The sequence below is a fragment of the Chanos chanos genome, chromosome 7 (assembly GCF_902362185.1).
Source record: "Chanos chanos chromosome 7, fChaCha1.1, whole genome shotgun sequence".
Classification (NCBI taxonomy): Eukaryota; Metazoa; Chordata; class Actinopteri; order Gonorynchiformes; family Chanidae; genus Chanos; species Chanos chanos.
Genome location: NC_044501.1, coordinates 4,782,017 through 4,801,605, shown reverse-complemented (window position 1 = coordinate 4,801,605; position 19,589 = coordinate 4,782,017). Strand labels below are relative to the sequence as shown.

At 41.0% G+C, this 19,589-nt stretch overlaps 1 protein-coding gene across 1 annotated transcript in view; it reads left to right on the top strand.

Annotated features, from left to right (window-relative positions):
- The window catches only part of LOC115817197 (complement C3-like), a 32,134-nt gene extending 16,343 nt beyond the window's left edge, over window positions 1-15,791 (top strand). Inside the window, exons 22-40 of the mRNA XM_030780462.1 lie at window positions 1,811-1,871; window positions 2,122-2,208; window positions 2,351-2,554; window positions 3,222-3,303; window positions 3,532-3,691; window positions 3,793-3,876; window positions 4,769-4,919; window positions 6,337-6,500; window positions 6,761-6,919; window positions 8,254-8,344; window positions 8,490-8,538; window positions 8,792-8,882; window positions 9,955-10,044; window positions 10,185-10,290; window positions 10,680-10,769; window positions 11,149-11,229; window positions 13,900-13,983; window positions 14,482-14,617; window positions 15,588-15,791. Of these exons, the coding sequence (XP_030636322.1) occupies window positions 1,811-1,871; window positions 2,122-2,208; window positions 2,351-2,554; window positions 3,222-3,303; window positions 3,532-3,691; window positions 3,793-3,876; window positions 4,769-4,919; window positions 6,337-6,500; window positions 6,761-6,919; window positions 8,254-8,344; window positions 8,490-8,538; window positions 8,792-8,882; window positions 9,955-10,044; window positions 10,185-10,290; window positions 10,680-10,769; window positions 11,149-11,229; window positions 13,900-13,983; window positions 14,482-14,617; window positions 15,588-15,732 (2,115 nt within the window). The 3' untranslated portion in view covers window positions 15,733-15,791. The remainder of the gene's footprint in view (window positions 1-1,810; window positions 1,872-2,121; window positions 2,209-2,350; window positions 2,555-3,221; window positions 3,304-3,531; window positions 3,692-3,792; window positions 3,877-4,768; window positions 4,920-6,336; window positions 6,501-6,760; window positions 6,920-8,253; window positions 8,345-8,489; window positions 8,539-8,791; window positions 8,883-9,954; window positions 10,045-10,184; window positions 10,291-10,679; window positions 10,770-11,148; window positions 11,230-13,899; window positions 13,984-14,481; window positions 14,618-15,587) is intronic.
- The last annotated feature ends 3,798 nt before the right edge of the window (window positions 15,792-19,589 follow it).

Sequence of the window (19,589 nt, the reverse complement as noted above, 5' to 3'; positions counted from 1 at the left end):
GGATAGGATCGCGAGACAGAGGGATAAGAGGAAGTGATAAGAGGCGTGGAGAGTTGTAACTTTGAGATCAGGAGCAGGATAACCTCTTGTGAAGACAAGGTCCAGCTGGTTGCCAGCCTTGTGTGTTGGAGGGGACTCCACTAGGGTGAAGTCAAAGGACCGGAGGAGGGGGAGGAGGCTAGCAGACTGAATAGAACTTGCAGTCCCTGAGCAGAAGGATTTGAGTGTCGTCCTCAGGGAAGGAGCTGAGGAGGGTGTCCAATTCATCTAGAAATGACTGTAGAAGGCCTGGTGGATGATAGAGAACAGTCATGTGCAGTGTACAAGGGGAAGAATCAGAAACAGCGTGAAATTCAAAAGAGGTGGGGCAGACGGGAGGGAGAGCAGTGACACGGAAGCTCCACGAGGGGGAAACCAGTTCCTTTACTCCTCCCCAAGGGTTTGGGGGTATGGGAGAAGATGAAGGCAGAGGAGAGGGCAGTGGGAGTGGCTGTTTTCTCTGGTGTGATCTGTGTCTCAGTGAGGGCCAGGAAGTGAATGGACAGCATGGAAGCCTGAGCAGAGATGAAGTCAGCCTTCTGTACCGCTGATTGGCAGTTCCAGAGGCCACTGGAAATGACAGCAGTATTGACAGTAGAACAGGCCACTGTACAGTTTACTAGAATATCTAGAATATCTAGTAAACTGTAAATTTTCAGAGGTATGTGGGCTCAGTAAAATGACTTAATTTATTAATCTCAAAAATCTTTAAAAAAAAATTAAACCTTAAAAATGTTGAAAGAAGTTAAAAGTTGCATGTAAAGGTTGAGAGCGCTACATTAGCGAACGAAAAATGATTTGGTGGTTTTGAAACTTCAAGAGAACTATGCATTCTTGCTGATAAACATCTAGGTTTAGAGCAAGGTGCATAAACAGTGTACTCCAGCAGTAAATGTTATGCTTAGCCCACAGAGAATCTTTGCAAAAACAGTACCTTTCAGTCAGCTAAGGGAACAGCAAAGGGTTAACATTAAATGAGTGGATCTAAAATTAGATTATAAAAATCGCGATATATCACCTTGCATACAGTATTGCAATATATTACAATATATTGAACCATTACCTCTGTGTCAGGATATAGTATTGCCAGATTCTCGTCGATACACAGCCCTGATCTTCAGTCTTCAGAGTCAAAATCTCAGTTCTTACTGTCCTGTTCCATGACCAGCATGAAGATGAGTATTAAGATTATGAGAAAATGATATTGCATTTTTTAGAGCAGTATTTATCTTTTACCATTTATCTTATGAAAAATTCTGCTTTGTCTGTCTGTCTGCCTGTCTGTCTATCTTTCTGTTAACAGATAAAAGGAAATGCTTTTACTGAATACATTCACAAGCCGATTTTTAAAATTTCACTTTATGTTTTATCAGATTTTAAGCCTGCACTTGTTTTTCCAAATTGACCCCTGCACCAATTGGGAAGGGTGAGGCTTTTGTGCATGTCTCTTCAGATACATGCAGCATTAAACACCACTTCTTTACACCTGTCAGTTTCCAGGCATGTCCATGGAAACATATGGAAGCCCACACTGTTTCCCTGGATTTACCTGAAACTCTGCAGGTGACACCCCCTGAGACTAGGAGTCACTGAAGTGCAATGACTGGGAATGTGCCTTTTCTGACTGATCCACCCAGAAGACCATATGTGCACTTTTGAAAAGCCTGACTCGTTCAGTAGTAGCACTGAGATCTGAACTCATGTTGTGGTGCAGTGTAATTTACCAGAAAGGTACAGTAAGTCTCTCTCTTTCTCTCTCTTTCTCTCTCAGGCAGAGGGTGTGTTGACCCACGTAGAGGGGAAGGCCACGCCTCTGGAACCAGCTAAGCATGGTAAATACATACATAAAGACGGAGAGAATAAATGTGGAGAGAAAATGATGTAAAAAATTAATACTACTAGTGCTACTACTACTACTACTACTACTAATACTAATAATAAAAATTATAATTGAAATAATATTGTAATTGTTTCTATTGATGTTTCATAATTTTTTAATGGAGCTCTTAGAAATGAATTTGAGTACATTTTTGCATGTTCAGTGTTTTGATTTCTGCCTTTCTCTCTCTGCCTGGTAAACAGGTGGAATTCAGAGAACAGAGTTTGAGAGAATTGAGCTGCCAAACCAAGTGGCAGGCACTCTTGCACACACCTACATAGCTATTAAAGGTAAGTAACTCTCACCAAGCACACACACAACCACGCTGTTGTGAGCTTCCATCAAAGTCTCAGCAAACAAATAGGCATGGAAGAAAAAGTCGGTGACAGCAGCGCACACATTTGACCTTTGACCTGTGATGTCTCTGTGGAGGCAAGCCGTTGATGTATATGGTGGAGAAATCTATAAGCGGAAAGGGTATGGGAGATCTCATCCGGCAGCCTGGCGGCTGTGCCGAGCAAAATATGATGTCCATGGTGCTGCCTCTCATCGCTACACACTACCTGGATAACACCAACCAGTGGCATCAAGTGGGCATGGACCGCCGACCAACAGCCCTTTCTTACATCTCAATGGGTGAGAGGCTTAATGGCTTAATATGAATATATATATTAATATACATATACATACACACACACACAGATATGGATATATAGATGGAGCTATGTAGATATAGATTAGTAGTCTAATGGTGTTGCGAAGTTTTTTGGCTGCTCTAGGATTCTTCTTTTCAGGACATAAAACCATCCCTCAGTCCAGAGAGTAGAAAAATGAGCTCAATGCAATAACATACTGTCAAATTTATGCAAATAACTACCCTTTAAAAACCTTGGAAAACTATATGCTCTCACAAAACACGATTAATCAAGACCTGAATACCCATCTTACGATCACAACTATGTCCATGAAAAAATCCTAAAAGCAATCCTAATGCACATGTAAATTGAAATGAAAGATCGATCTTAGCCTGCTTGGAAAAGCATTTGTAAATGTCTGATGGGAACGAGAAGCAGGATAAAGAGGATGTGTTAGATGAGGAATTCAGACAGAAGAACTTGTTTGATGTGTACATGTCAAACTGATGGAGCAGTGAGTTGTCTGATTACCTTTATCTGAATGATCTTGTATTGTGTGAGTTGTTTATCTGATGAATGTTTAATGATCAATTACTATTCACTAGAGCACTCTTACCACTTATGTTTACCATTATATTGAATGTTTCATGTGAAACTTGTGTGCTTAGGGTACCAAAAACAGCTTACCTACCGCACGGCGCATGGATCCAGTGTTTCTTTCAGAAGTGGCAGTGGAACTGGCAGCACATGGTGAGATGCTTTTGGTTGTTCTCTGTTACCAGTTATCCAGTTGTCCTTTCCTCCATCTTTCCGTTTTTGCTCTTTCTGGTTCGTTTCTCGAATTTTATGGCTCACTTTGAAATCTCTCCCTCTTTCACCCAATCTCTTTTACTCCCCTCTCCCTCATTCTCTTATTCCCTCTCTTCTCTTCCCCTCTCCTCTTCTCCTGACCACTTAACTTCCCTCTCATCTCCAAAGGATGACGGCATATGCTGCAAAAATGTTCACCATAGCCAGCAAATTGGTTCAAATCCAGGAGAATGTGATCTGTGAGTCCTTCAAGTGGCTGATTTTGAATGCACGACAGCCCGACGGTGTCTATAAGGAGTCTGCACGGGCGTATGCAAGTTCACTTAAGGTCAGTCAGCCACAGAGGAAAAAAATGCTCAGCGTGTTGTGTTCCTCCTGTATTTACGCATATGCTTTGATATGATGTTTTATCTCCCGTTCTTTCTACAGGGTGAAGAAATAGAGGTGTCTATGACAGCCTTTGTTCTGATAGCAATGCAGGAAGGCAAATCACTTTGTGAAAATACTCTTCTAGTAAGCTACACAAAAGGCCTCAACACCAGTTTTGCATTCAACTGTTCGGCATCAAGTATTCAGTGGAACTATATATACACATACACACCTACACACACACACACACCAACACACACACATATATATGCATATATGGGTGTGTGTGTGTGTGTGTGTGTGTGTGTGTGTTAGGGATGTGTGTATGTTAGGGATGTCCCGATCCGATCTCAAAGCTCGGTATCGGGGCCGATCAAGGCATTTTTTAACTGATCGGTGTCGGCTTTACTGAGCACGACTCTAAGCCCGATCCTTCGTCAGCTGGCACACAGGTGTCGTCAACAGAGAGCAGAGAGCAGGACACAGCTAACATGTCTGCAGTGTGTGCAGTGTTTGCTATTCAGTTGTCAAGCATATACACTGAATTGGTTTTAATAACTTTAACGTACTTGAAATGTGCACTGTGCAACTGCATTACCTCGGAAAACACAAGTATCAGATCGGGACTTGGTATCGGCAGATACGCAATGTTAAATGAGTCGGATCGGGATCGGGGGCAAAAAAAGTTGATCGGGACATCCCTAATATATGTATATGTATATATACAATACACATATGTGTGTATGTGTGTGTGTACTTGCTTACTCTAAAGATTTTCACGAAGATGCTTTCCGTTGTCCCTGATAAACTACAAAAAAACGTGATATTTTGCATAAAACACTGAAATACAAATGTAAATGAATTAATTACTCACAATTACGCACGCACACACACACGTGCGCACACACACACACACACACACACACAGAATTCCTTGGTACTTGCCTAGTGGTCTTAAATAACACAATCTGCCTAACACTACATGCTGTCAGTGTCCCCATCACTGTTCCCCTCTCACTCTCCCTCTGTCATGCAGAGCATGCCAGCAAGCATGAAGAAGTCTGCAGATTATCTTGAACGTGTGATACAATCCGTGAAAACACCTTACGCGGCTGCCATAGCCTCCTATGCCCTGGCCAATGAGGACAAACTCAAGACAGATGTGCTGTTCAGACATGCTTCTCCAGGTGTGCAGGCCAATGATGGCAAGCTGAGCTTGTCAAAAAAACCTTAAAAAAGTCATAGCACCTCAGTTTCAACATCACTACCTACACTCTGCATTCTCATTACACCCATGTGTAATATTGTACAAGCCAGATGTCATCATGCATCATAAAGTTAACTAGTTTAACCAATGTGATTAGCTTCCTATTAGGGCTATCACTTTAAAATTACATCATTAGAATACCGTATGTGTTATTCCTTGTTACGACCCCCCGTCTAGGGTAGGGTGAACATAAATGCGTGGGAGAAACCTCATCTCCTGTCAACCGAGTGAACCCGAAACACCAATACCGACACCAATATAAAGTAGTCAGCTGTTTATTACTATACATATAACTATTTACAAAAACACAAAAGACTTCGGGGCTGAGCCAGGCCAAAATTGTAAACAAAACACATCTAACTAATGGGAAAAGGGAATAACCTATCCAAAAGAGTACCAAAATAAAGACAAATCAACTTCCTTCCCTAACTAACATAAACAGGAGAAAATACATTCAAACTGAAACAGCACCCACCCCCTTACGAGTGCTGACTGCGAAAAGAGAACACAAAAGAAAGCAACACGATAACCCACTATTAACACCAATTTACAAGTTTCATCCGATGTGGACTCACGAATCCACATCATTACCTAAAGATTTCACATCAGATTATAGACGCTGCTGCAGGAGTTTAGCAGGAGGTTCCGCCAGATGTGTCCTGCGCAGCCGGCGTCTTTTAAAATTCCCTCGGATGTTCCCAACCAATCGTTACCCGCCAGCAAATCTGAAAAGAGAAATGGGGTGGGGAGCGAGAGGGAGGGATAGCGACAGAGAGAAACACTCGTGCAGTAACAAAAATACGTCCAAGGATGTAACATTCTTTTTAAGTACGATACAAAGCATTGTCCATGAGGTAACCTACATGTTGATGATGATAGCAGGGTGAAACCTGGGCAGTATTCCATAAAGCAGAATTTTTCAGGAGATCAGACAGCTGAAAGGTCAAGACAGTCAAACAGGCATATGTTCCTTAGCTGTGTTTTCCTTAACTTGACTCTTTGGCAGTTTGTCTTTTGGCTCAGTATCCTCCTTATTGGGAAGACCTGCTTCATTAAAGCTTTTCCACACACTGATTTGGAAAATCGTTCACCTCATTTCCTGTGGGTAGCTAGCTGAGCTTATTTGTGCTTTCCTTTTAATTAAAAATGTGACATGTAAAACTCAGTATAGATTTTATTGAAAACATTTTTAGGGAGTCATTTTTTCCAATTAGAAAACATAACTATAGGGAAATAAATGACCAGAACAAAATATTTAATTTCTTGCCGCTTCTAGTTTTAGTTGCTTTAAGTGTTACCGTGTGGTAGCCTAGAGTCTCTGTGTGTTTGTTGTTCAGATGGAAGTCACTGGCCAGTTGCTAATGATGATTCCCTCACGCTGGAGGCCACTGGTTATGCCCTGTTGGCCTTAGTCAGAGCGGAGAAATTCAAGCAAGCCACAACTGTTGTCTCATGGCTACGAACAAAGCAGAGCTACAGCGGACGATTTGGTGCCACGCAGGTAAGACACAGACAGCGTTTAGCAGTGATACTGTTGTGGTGTTTCTCTAATCACATCTCTAATCACCATTCATTTTCATTTGATTTTAATTTCCTTTTTAATTCATCAGAACCTCTCCCCCTCATGACCTTATTCATAAGTTTTACGTCTAGTGTAACATGGTTAAACTTCTGTCCATATGTATAGAAAATGCAAGTGTTATATTGTGGGAAAGGGCTAAGATCTTCATTCCTGACAATAAGTTTTTTCCCATCCTTTAGGCCACTGTGGTGGTTTTCCAGGCATTGGTGGAGTACTTCACAAAGGTGTCCGATACGCAAGAAATGAATCTGAATGTTGAAATAAAAGCGTCCTCCAGAAGCGGTCTGATAAACTGGAAATTCACCACGGGAACCGGAGCCCTGCAACGCTCAGAAAAGGTTTGAGGAAACTGTAAGGTTTAAACGGCAGACGTACAGAAAGATGAAAGGAAAATGTGTGTATGATTTTCAATGGTGTAACGGTCCTGAAACTGAAACTGAAACAGGATCCGCGATACACACGTCCACGGTCTTGCATTGCGGTTCTGGAAGACACCAAGCCCCCCGCCCCAATTTTTTTGTAGACAATCAAAGTAATTAAGGTACAAGATGCACATGAACAAGACATGGATTCTAATGGTTTCATGACTTGGCTTTCCGTAGTTCCAGTCCAGAGATCACATAACCGTGGAGGCTTCAGGAACGGGAGAAGCGACACTTTCAGTGAGTACTTCTCTGGTCTCACTTTGTCACATGATAAAGGCTGTACACACAATGAGGACTATATGAACCTCTGAAATTATTTCACTCTCTAGAGCTTGCATGGAGAAATTAAAAAAAAAAAAAAATCCAGTATGTAATGCTAGTTAGCCAAACTATCCGGTAAACCAGTTATCTATGAGACACACTTCCGCAGTTTCGTCACACTATGAAAATGTTTGAGAAGCGTTTATTGGTTGTTTTAGACCCAGTCACGAACCATCGTGGCAAAATCAATGTGTACTGCACTTTGGGGACTGCTGCAAGGCCAACATGTCTTTGATTATTAATGAGCTGTCACCTGTGGGCTTTGGATGGAGCCATTCAAACATACCACGGATGGAGTTTTATTGGGTGGAGCAGTGCTGCGTGGGTGTGTGTTGGAGCAGAGCTTGTTGCTGTTATTCGCTGAAATACACGTGGTGCAGGCAAAATACTTTGTTTGTTTTGTTTTTAACCCATTAAGGCCGGATCACACAAGTGTTGCATCAGGACTTAATGAGTTAAATCTCCAAATAGTTAAAGTGCTAAAGAGAACAGAAAGTCTAGGTCTCACCTCCTTCATCTCCTGTCATGGCTCAAACCGTTTTGACTTTTAGGATCATTTAACCTGGACTTTTTTCTTTGGCATTTGTATAAAATCATGTGTAAAAAATACATTTGACATTTACATATAAATTGCCTGTACTGCGTAACCTAGTGTTACACACAAACTGAAACATGAGAATGTATTTAAAATCTCACACATACTCCATTATAAATCAGGAAGAGTAGCTGAAAAAAATTGAACACTGCTTATTGTAGTTTTCAGTGAATAGTTTTGTTCAGTACAGTCTGGTTTGATTTACCTGACATTTGGTCAGGGCTCCTGTGAAGCATTGGTGGCTAGAGAGGAATGTTGAGGCTTTTTTTCCTCAGGCTTTCAGGATCTCTCTGATTGTCAAATTCAACCTGATTTTTTTTTTTTTTTTCAGATTTTGACCTTGTATTATGCCAAACCTGACAAGAAAAAGTCTGACTGCAAGAACTTTGACCTCAAAGTGACATTGGATAAGGAGCGTAGAGGCAGGAATTTCCCCCATGCATCAATTTGTTTAATTTTCATAAACAAAACGCTTTTCATTTTATGAAACACTGTTTTACAGATATCAACCACTGCAGTAATTTTGCCTGATATTTAGTCTAATTATTATATGTTTTTTTTTCTCAGTTTCCTACCATGGAGCCCATGGAAGTTATAAGCTAACCACTGAAACCAAGTATGTAAAACAAGTTGTTCACTTGACTGATCTATACCTCTGTACCGAAATCTCACGAACATGAGGGTTGTTACTGGTGTGACGATGTCAGAAACGAGCATAGCATAACAATTCTCTGCTATCATGTCTTTGAGCAAGACTAGGCAGTGCTTGTGGCTCTTGCCGTTAGCACGCGGTTGTGCCTGAAAGAACCAGTTTTAACGTCATACAGACTTAAAGACTGTTTAACAGTCACCGTTTAATCCCCCTCCAGGTTCCTGCCTACAAACAGAACAGCTGCAATGTCTATTCTGGATATCACCATCCCAACAGGATTTGTTGTGGATCAGACAGATCTTGACAAGGTAAAATGAAATTATCATCAGTAATGCCAGATGCAGAAAAAGGGGCTGCCCAGAGGAGAACTGTGTGTGTACACACACAACCACATACATTCACACAGACACACACACACACACACACACACACACACAACCACATACATACACACACGCACACACACACAACCACATACATACACACACAGACACAGACACACACACACACAACCACATACATACACACACAGACACAGACGCACACACACACAACCACATACATACACACACAGACACACACACACAAGCACATACATATACACACAGACACACACACACACACACACACACACAAGCACATACATATACACACAGACACACACACACACACACACACACACACACACACACAGACACACACAACCACACACGCACATGGCCCCCTGCCAGGTGTTTTTTTTTTTTCATCTTTCTTTCATCATTTCAAATGTTTAAGGCATTATCCATTGTAGGGTTTGTGGATGTGTAATCAACTAGGTTGTAGAAAGCAAAGAATAAATTTAACAGAGTTAAGACTGACACTTATCTGCAGCATGCTGCCAGATTCAGTACTCTAACTTATGGTTCTTTTAATATTTAGACCACTACAGCAATCCAGTGTCTCTGACATATTAAAGATTGGTCGACAGTTAGTTTCTGATTGTTAGCAGGGCAGTTTTTGTTGTTGTTGTTTTGTCAGAGAAGTGTGTTACTATGATTCTGTCTCATGACCAACTGTCAGAGAAGAAAGACATATTATAAGTAAGGGTATATGCATATATGTATATTCAATATTATACTGATTAAAATGCTAAAATTAGTTCAAATGCTACCGTCAGGGTAATGAAAACATAGTAATGTGACGTAAGTTTGTTATGACTGTAACTTTGAAGTGTATGGAGTATTTGTGGTGTATTTGTTTCGTTTGATCAGAGGGTGGATAATGAGAACGCTGAAGAGAAAGATAATATTTAAAAAAAGATTTCCTTCTTTTTTTTTTTTTTTAACATTATTATTAGTATTCAAACTCACTATTATTATTTTGCCTCTGTGTTTCAAGTTGATATCAGGTAAAGACAGATACATTAAGAAATATGAGATGGACAAACTGCTGTCGGACCGAGGCTCTCTTATTATCTACCTGGATAAGGTAGCAATCTCCAACCACATCACATCATACAAATATTATTCACTTTTATTCACTTCCAAATGACTCTACCACAGCTGATCCTGTAATCAATCTGTCTGTCTGTCTGTCTCTCGCTCTTTCTGTCTCTCTAACTTTAAAAGATTTCCAATCGAAATTATGAAAAGATTGCATTCAGGATGCACAGTATGATGAATGTGGGGATGCCTCAACCTGCTGGAGTCACTGTGTATGAGTACTACACTCCAGGTGACTTACACACACACACACACACACACACACACACACATCCACGCACTCACACCCAACACAAAAGCACACACGCACACACACACACCCATCCATGCACTCACACCCAACACAAGAGCACATTACATACACACACACACACACATACATGCACACACACACACACACACACATCCATGCACTCACACCCAACACAAGAGCACACACACACACACACACACAGTCATGCCCATACACATGCAAGGAAGCATACAAGCACACACACACACACACACACACACACACAAACACAGTCATGCCCATACACATGCAAGGAAGCATACAAGCACACAAAACACACAGACACACTATCTGTTTATTTTTTGTTTTGTTTTTTTTTTTGCCCTCAGAGAATCGCTGTGTGAAATATTACAGCACTGAGAAGGATGGGGAAACCCTGAAACAGATTTGCTTCGGGGACCTTTGCAGATGTGCTCAAGGTACAGAGACATGTGGCAAGTGGCAGGGACAGTAAAATACACCAGGAAATGCTTTCTATGCTTCTATAGTAATTTAGGGTACTACATTGGTATGAGTAATTATAGGACTTCTACAAAATTACAAAATCATACATTTATGCATGGTCCACCAGCACTAACCAATGCTGGGCGCCAACAACTTTTAACAATGTGATCACAGGAGATAGCTTTCCTTTTTAAATCATAACTTTCTACCAGATTTGTTTTGTCACCTTTCCATATTCCATGATTGCTTTAAGAATACCTTGTTCCCCTTGTCCTGTTTTTATTGATTTATTTATTCATTTATTTTTTATTTCATCCGAAGACCTGACTCCAAACCTCAATTGTGTTTCCACAGGTGACTGCACCAAACCGAAGGTAAACCCAGTGCCCGATGAGAAACAACGGCGTGATTCTGCCTGTGATCAGACTGATTATGGTGAGAAAGGAATAGTCGGGGGAGGGGGAGGGGGGGGGGGGGGGGGGGGTAGTGACTGGATAGAGAAGATTATAGGGACTTGCCATTGAGGCCATAGATAAACTAAGTGAAGTTGAACACATAAATCCGGAGACACCCAGTGGTAAGAATTCAAAGAACCATAACTGGAGTTGCCTGGGGTGAGAGGCGACGGGCAGGTGTGGGGTTACTTGTTAGCCCCCGACTGATCACCGCTGTGTTGGAGTTTGTCCCGGTGAACGAAAGGGTTGCCTCACTGCGCCTTCGGGTCGCAGGGGTGAAATCTCTGACTGTCGTGACGGCGTACGTGCCGAAAGGCAGCTCAGAGTACCCAGCCTTCCTAGAGACACTGGAAAGTGTCCTAGTGAAGACACCAACTAGGCATTCTGTAGTTCTACTGGGAGACTTCAATGCTCACGTTGGCAATGATGGAGAGACTTGGAGGGGAGTGACTGGGAGGAACGGCCTACCTGATCTGAACCCGAGTGGTGCTTCTGTGCGAGTCATGGATTGTCCATAACGAACACCATGTTCGAGCATAAGGCGGCTCATAAGTGTACCTGGTACCAGAGCTCCTTAGGCCAACGGTCGATGGCGGGGGAGGATGCCGGACAGACCTGGTAAACCCAAGCGCATAATGAGGGTGAACTGGGAACGGCTGGCTTAGGACCCTGTCCGGAAGATCTTCAACTCACACCTCCGGAGGAGCTTCTCCCTGATCCCGAGGGAGGCTGGGGACATGGAGTCCGAATGGACCCTGTTCAGAGCCTCTATTGTTGAAGCGGCAGCTTTGAGCTGTGGTCAGACGGTCATCAGTGCCTGTCGTGGCGGCAACCCGAGGACCCGGTGGTGGACGCCACCGGTGAGGGAAGCCGTCAGGCTGAAGAAGGAGGCCTTCCGGGCTTGCTAGTCCAGGCTGCAGGGATGGGGAGGTTCTGACCTCAATTGAGGATGTGGTCGAACGATGGAAGGAACATGGGAGTTTGCCAATCCAGTCTACATGTGTTTTGTGGACCTGGAGAAGGCTTACGATCATGTTCCCCGGGGTGTCCTGTGAGAGGTACTGCGGGAGTATGGGGTGCCAGGTTTGCTGCTGTGAGCCATTCGGTCCCTGTATAACCGCAGAGAGAGCTGTGTCCGTATTCTCGGCACAAAGTCAAACTCATTCCCAGTGAGTGTTGGATTCCGCCAGAAAAAGGTGGCTTGCCCCCTCCGAGTTGGGACTGAGTTTCTGCCTCAAGTGGAGGAGTTCAAGTATCTTGGGGTCTTGTTCACGAGTGAGGGTAAAATGGACCGGAAGATCGACAGGCGGATCGGGGCGGCAGCGGCAGCGGCAGTCATGCAGTCGTTGTACCGGACCGTTGTGGTGAAGGAGGAGCTGAGTCAGAAGGCAAGGCTCTCAATTTACCAGTCAATCTTTGTTCCAACCCTCACCTATGGTCACGAGCTCTGGGTAGTGACTGAAAGACTGAGATCACGGATACAAGCGCTGGAAATGAGCTTCCTCCGCAGGGTGTCTCGGCGCACCCTTAGGGATAGGGTGAGGAGCTTGGACACCTGGGAGGAGCTTGGAGTAGAGCCACTGCTCCTCCGTGTTGAAAGGAGCCAGTTGAGGTGGTTCGGGCACCTAGTCAGGATGCCTCCTGGGCGCCTCCCTGTGGAGGTGTTCTGGGCACGACCAACTGGGAGGAGACCCCGGGGAAGACCCAGGACACATTGGGAGAATTATAAATCTTGGCTGGCCTGGGAACGCCTTGGGATCCCCCAGGAGGAGCTGGTGGATGTAGCCGGGGAAAGGGATGTCTGGGCTATCCTCCTCAACCTGCTGCCACCGCGACCCGGTCCCGGATAAGCGGCAGAAAATGATGATGATGATGATGATGATGATGATGATGATGATGATGAGTAAATCAGATTGTGAAAGTTCATTACTCAAAACTTCACATATGAGACACTAGTCCAATGTCTCCTTTTACTAAACAATGTGCATTACATATCTATAGACTATAGATAGATAGATAGATAGATAGATAGATAGGAAAGAAAAAGCAAATGCGTGTGTGTGTGTGTGTGTGTGTGTGTGTGTGTGTGTGTGAATACATAATGTTTTGTTCATTCATTGATCCATTTATTCATTTATTTTTTTTAATGTAGACTCTATTTTTATATCCACACAGTTTTATACCTCACCCAGATACTTAACCATTTAATTTCCATACCTACTCTGGACACTTAAATATCCAACAATTTAATTTCTATACCTACTCTGAACACTTAAATATACAGCAATTTAATTTCTATACTTTCTCTGGACACTTAAATATCCAGCAATTTAATTTCTATACCTACTCTGGACACATAATATCCAACACTTTAGATACATGAACACTTTAAATACCTGAACCTGTTTAGTCATTTGTTTACTGTTCATTATCATATCTTTTTGTACTACACACTTGTTTGCTCATCTGTTGTTTTTCTGTCGATTACTACTATTGTACTTACGTTGTATTGTATTTTTATCTGTGCTTCTTTGCCTGTCTTTCTGCTGCTGTTAACACCCAAATTTCCCCTCCGGAGGATCAGTAAAGTCTTATCTTATCTTATCTTATCTTATCTTATCTTATCTTATCTTATCTTTTTTATTTGCAGTTTTCAAGGCTACTTTTGATGAGAAGGAGTTGTCTCGTTTAGGTGACAGCTATAGTTTCACTATAGACACCGTTCTAAAAGAGGGTATGTATACATGTTAAAAAAACAAAACAAACAAAAACAAAAACCCTTTATGATTACCATTTGCAGAGGACGCCCATGTCCATTAATTTTACTGTTCCAATTTGCGGTGTTTCCAGTTTCCCACCGTCCCTGGTGATCCACAGTTTCACACGGTTGAACTCTCTCTGTTCTAACTCACATGCTTCAGCTAATCAACAGATTTGATACTGAGTTTTTCAACTGAATGGGTTTGTTAGAGCAGAGAGACCAGAAATATTTGGTGTCGGGATTCTCCATGGGCAATATAGGGGAAACATTTACTAGAACCTTCTGGAAATTTTTCCATTCAGAATCTACCCATGTATCCATTAAAATAGTTCCTAAAATATGATCACAAAGTAAGTCTCAATTCAATACAGTCCCACAAATTCTGCGTATGAACTATTTCGTCAAAATGCGCTGTACATTTGTAACGTTTTATGGGTTATGGTTTGTCTGTCCGCATTGCCTCTCTGTCAGGGACGGACGTTGTGGTGGAGGGACAGACGCGTGTGTACACAGCCCATCCATCCTGTAGAAACAGCCTGAATCTAGTGAAAGGACAATCTTACCTGATCATGGGAAAGTTCTCTGACCTGGAGAAGCTGCACGGAAGGTGAGAGCCGCCTCAGGGAAGCGTCTCGTTCCTCATGCTCTGGTGTCCATGTGAAGTGAGGGGAGATGATCTGGCTGCAACAAAGACATATTCAAAACACTGAGACTCAGAAAATAAAAAGTACACTCACAACACTTCCATTACTGAGACATTGCTGCACAGAAATAGTGATATCTGACCACATGACCTCACATTTGGTGCTACATATTTGCAGACCTTAAGCTACTTCCTGGGCCTTTCCTCATCCCAATAATAGAACATAAACATAAGATTTTAAACACAGTAAAGACTTAAACAGAAGATTTTCTCCTGATGTTTAAAGACTGGATCCATATGAAACGGGTGCGGTCAGAGTGATTGTCACTGAGAACATCAAATCAACATAGGAAGACAGTGTTGATGCAGCAGCTGATGGATGGGAATTAGAGACAACTAAACTCTGTGAAAAAAGGGTGAAAATGCAAAAAAAGAAAGAAAGAAAGAAAGAAAGAAACAGATGTTATGGTTCTAATAGCCTGTCTGCAGCTGCAACCAGCTGCAACTCAGCCTGTCTGCAGCTGCAACCAGCTGCCTGAGTTTCTGTTTGACTTTAGCCATTAGTTTGAGATGAACATCAAGTTCCTTAAGTGTGCAGAGTGACTGATGACAGACTGCGTTTACTGACAAATAATGGTGTTTTGGTTAAAGCACAGACTAAAGCTCCCTGTTTTGCCAAGTGTGAAAAGATGATTTATGCATCAGAATAAATAGATAGAATTGTACAAAGCCCTGCCAAGCGCATACGATGACGTCTAGTTCCGGCGTGGTGCGGGCCGAAATTAAAAAACAATTTCTCATCTGAGTCAAAAACGTTCAAGTTGCTTTGAAGTGAAACAAATCCTGAAATAAGCCTCCAATAAGCATGTACATGGCTGTATGTTTGTTTAAGGGCCCAGTGTTCACTCTCACTGCTTTGCATCTGTGTTATCAGGTACCAGTATAAATTTGGGGAGGAGACATGGCTGGAGCATTGGCCCACACAAAGGGAGAGTCAGGAGAATCCCACACACAGACGGAGATATATTGGCATGATGGACCTTGTGAGCTATCTCCAAAGTCCTGGCTGTCTAACGTAATGTGTTCATCACACATATGTTGGGATACTGTGGGAAATGAGCTAATAACTACTCAAGTTTGTTCTTCATATTTTTCCTTGTCTTTCAGCTATTCTAATGTATTTACTACATAAGCAAAGTAATACAATGACTGTTTAGAAACCACTGTCTGCATTAAAATCATTACTACTGATTTGCTCAAAAAAAAAAAAAAAAAAAAGAAGAGTTAAAGAACTTGTAATGTGTCGTGTGTTTTATTTGTGCATGGCTTTTAATTAACCGTCTTTTAGTCAGACTTTTATCAGTCACTTTCAGTATAATTGACAATTTTTGTAATTTGTCTGATGTCAGTGTTGCGGTAGAAGGGCTGTAGAGAGGCACTGTTTGATTCCGGACTCATCTCCTCTTCTGTAACAGTATGCTAATGAGTAAATATGTCACCTCAAAATTGTTACACTGATGAATGAGTTAATTCAGGACTCATCTCCTCTTCTGTAACAGTATGCTAATGAGTAAATAGGTCACCTCAAAACTGTTACAACGATGAATGAGTTAATTCAGGACTCATCTCCTCTTCTGTAACATTATGCTAAGAAGTAAATATATCACCTCAAATCTGTTACACTTATGAATGAGTTAATTCAGGACTTATCCCCTCTTCTGTAACATGGTAATGAGTAAATATATCACCTCAAAACTGTTACACTGATGAATGCGCTACAAAGCTGAACTTATAAAACAAATCATGAGTGGTTCATTTTAATAAAAGGAAAAATCTGTACTCATATTCATGTATTTCTAAGCTCTCGCAAACACTATGACTACAGAATAACATTTTATAATTTTTGAGTAAAGTACTTAGGAGCAATGTGAAATTCTTCACGTTTTCTTAAAGTCTCGAATGTTCTTTAAACAAAGGCTTGCACCTTCCAGTAATGCACATTACAATCCAGCAGGGGGCAGAATTTACTTTTCCTAATGCAAATGTGTGGCAGATATCACATTAGAGAAGAGAGTAAAGGTTACGCTATGTGTAATCTTTATGTGCAGGGCTTCTCTCATAATGCTATGGTTTTGTTTGTTTTGTCTTCTAACAAGACAAATCTAACTTTATGCGTCTATTTATTCATCCTTTCATTCTATTCTTTCATTTCCCCCCTCTTCCCTGTATTTTCCCTTTTTCATTCCTATTTTCCATTTTTCTGTCTCTTGATAAATGTGGACTTAAATCAAGGACTGTCTGTATGAAACTCTCTAAGTGGAATCCAAACCACGACAATGAAGGCAGACTGTGACACTCTTGTCTTTTAGTTTAGAGCTTTCGGTGCAGTTTTCAGGAGGAGAAACCTACATCACAAGTTTTGTTTCCCATTAAGAGTCCCAAAGCAGCTACTCACAGACAATCTGTCCTAATGGATCAAGAATATTGTTGTAGAACAAAGGATGTTTTGTTCTGATGTGTAACGGATATCATAGGCCTCACAACAAACAAATGATCTGTAAACTTTTTTTGTTTGTTTGTTTGTGACGGTAATTTCTTTTGCTATCCAGTGTGTGTATGCGCTATTGTCTTTTCCAGAAAACCTGTGATACCCCTGATCACACTGGAAATGCCCCTGCTCCGGTTTACTAAGCTTCTTGAGAAAGTTTGACGCTTGATGGGAAAAATGTTTTGTGAAACAACATGCAAATACGAGTGAGATTCCTCAAGTCTAAGGGGGATGACATGTCATTGTGAGAATGTATTTCTCATTTAGATGCAAGAATGTGTGAGAGAGTGGAAAAGATTGTGTGTGTGTGTGTGTGTGTGTGTGTGTGTGTGTGTGTGTGTGTGTGTGTGTGTGTGTAAAAGAGGTTGTTTTTATTACAGTTCTTTACAATCACTAACATCCTTTTGTCCAATCTGTAGTCACATTTTCAAAACTCTAAACACAATTAGCACAACATCCATCTGTTGAGGACCATACAATTAACACAGCTAATTTTGTTTTGATTGAATATGCAGTCAATTGACAAATTTCTAAAATGCTTAAGTTTTCTTTACATACAAGCTTACCCAATACCAAAATTATGGGTCATTCTTGTTTTATTTACAAATGCTTGCACACAGCATGAAAACCTAATGTTCAAGACCTTAAATATAGTATAAAGCCTCTACTTCTGCAACAACAGCAGCTTAAAAGCCATATTGGAAAAAGCTGTTAAGCATTTTTGAATTAACAGATCATCAAAACATTGAGAAATAGCTGATTTCCTGTAAGTTGTGTAAAACAGACCAACCACAGCTGATTCCAGTCTAAAGCGGAGACATAGCCGGGTGTTAAAGTTCTTTCAATTATATGTACATACACAGTAAAGAGGGGACTTTAGGATTGATTTTGTTCAATGTGGATACAGAACAACACAGAGGAGCAGAGAGAGAAAAAATAACGTCTGGACAAGGGAGAGGAAGAGGACCAGGGAGAGGAGTAGCTGTGGCGTTTTTACTCTATTTGTGTATTTGATTTTTACACATTTGGAACCAAAGGCCATGTATGTTGGATATTTTGTTGATCACTGGCAGCAATGTCATGTTGTTAATAAAGCTTTTACTGCAGCAATTCTGTCACTTACTGTTTTTTCTACTGTACATTCTATAAAGTAAAGATGACTCATTCACTTTTAGATGGTAAGTTGCCAAAATGCACACATTTGACACTCAACCAAAAAATGTAGAGGAAACTAAATTACAAAAGAACAATGGATTTCATATTGTCTATTGTATGCAGGTACATGTAGAACTGAAACATGAAAAGTAATGCAGTTTTTGTAATGTCATCAGCTGTTAGTAGTCATTGTGCTATGACTGACTATATGTTCCTCTTGGATAGAAAACATGTGCTAGTGTTTTGAAAGAATGATTTGCCATTGAGTCGCGTTTGCCGTGTTTTTGATAGAGTCAGTGTATGTAGAGAAGGGTGTTTTTTTTGCATTTTGAAATGTAGAGTTGGTATTTAATGAACAAAATGTGGTTTTGAGCTGAAAATGAAGTATTTAGCTGATTGTGTGATGTAGGTGTGTTGCTGTGTCAAGAGCTTAGAAAAAGTATCTTAAGTAAAGGTGATCACATGTTAGCAACTGTAAAAAAAAACTCTAGTAAGAGTGTGAAGGGTTTTTGGTCAGGGTTAGGGTTAAGGTCAGGGTGTGCAGGTTTATGAGAGAGACAGACAGATGTTGTCATGTGAGATTAGAACTCTGACAAATTCAGACTAAATTCAGCTCACTGTGATCTTTAAATTTCACAGTACAGTTACTGTCTGTGATACTGATGATCACAGCACCAGCAATCCAGAGCAACTCAAATTAATACTGCAAAAGGAGAGTGAAACGTCTCGAAATGATCCCATCCAAAACCTGTGTTAATATAACAAAACGTGCAGGTAAAACACACAGTGATTTTCTTATTTCATTGTAAATATGAATACGAATATGAATATGAAATACTTTATTAATCCTGAGGGAAATTCAAGTGTCGCAACAACACACCAAACACAACATAGAATAAAAAGTAGAATATAATAAGATAAATAGGAAATAGAATTAAAACAGATAAAATAAAGGTAAAATAAGATAAAGGTTGTTTCTGTACATAGTGCAGTGACTGGTAACGTAGTAATAGCTGTAAAGTGAGAATACTGAGGTAGATAGAAGTTATTGCCATAGTGCAGGAGTTATATACATAGTACATAATGAACATGCCACAATATAGAGCAGTAGTAGTAAGATTATCACTATTGTGTGGTGTGTAATGTGAGATAGAGAGCAATGTTGCTACATGTGCAATGGAGTACATTGTTGTTGTTACACATTGTGTAAAACGATAATACTAACTGCACAGT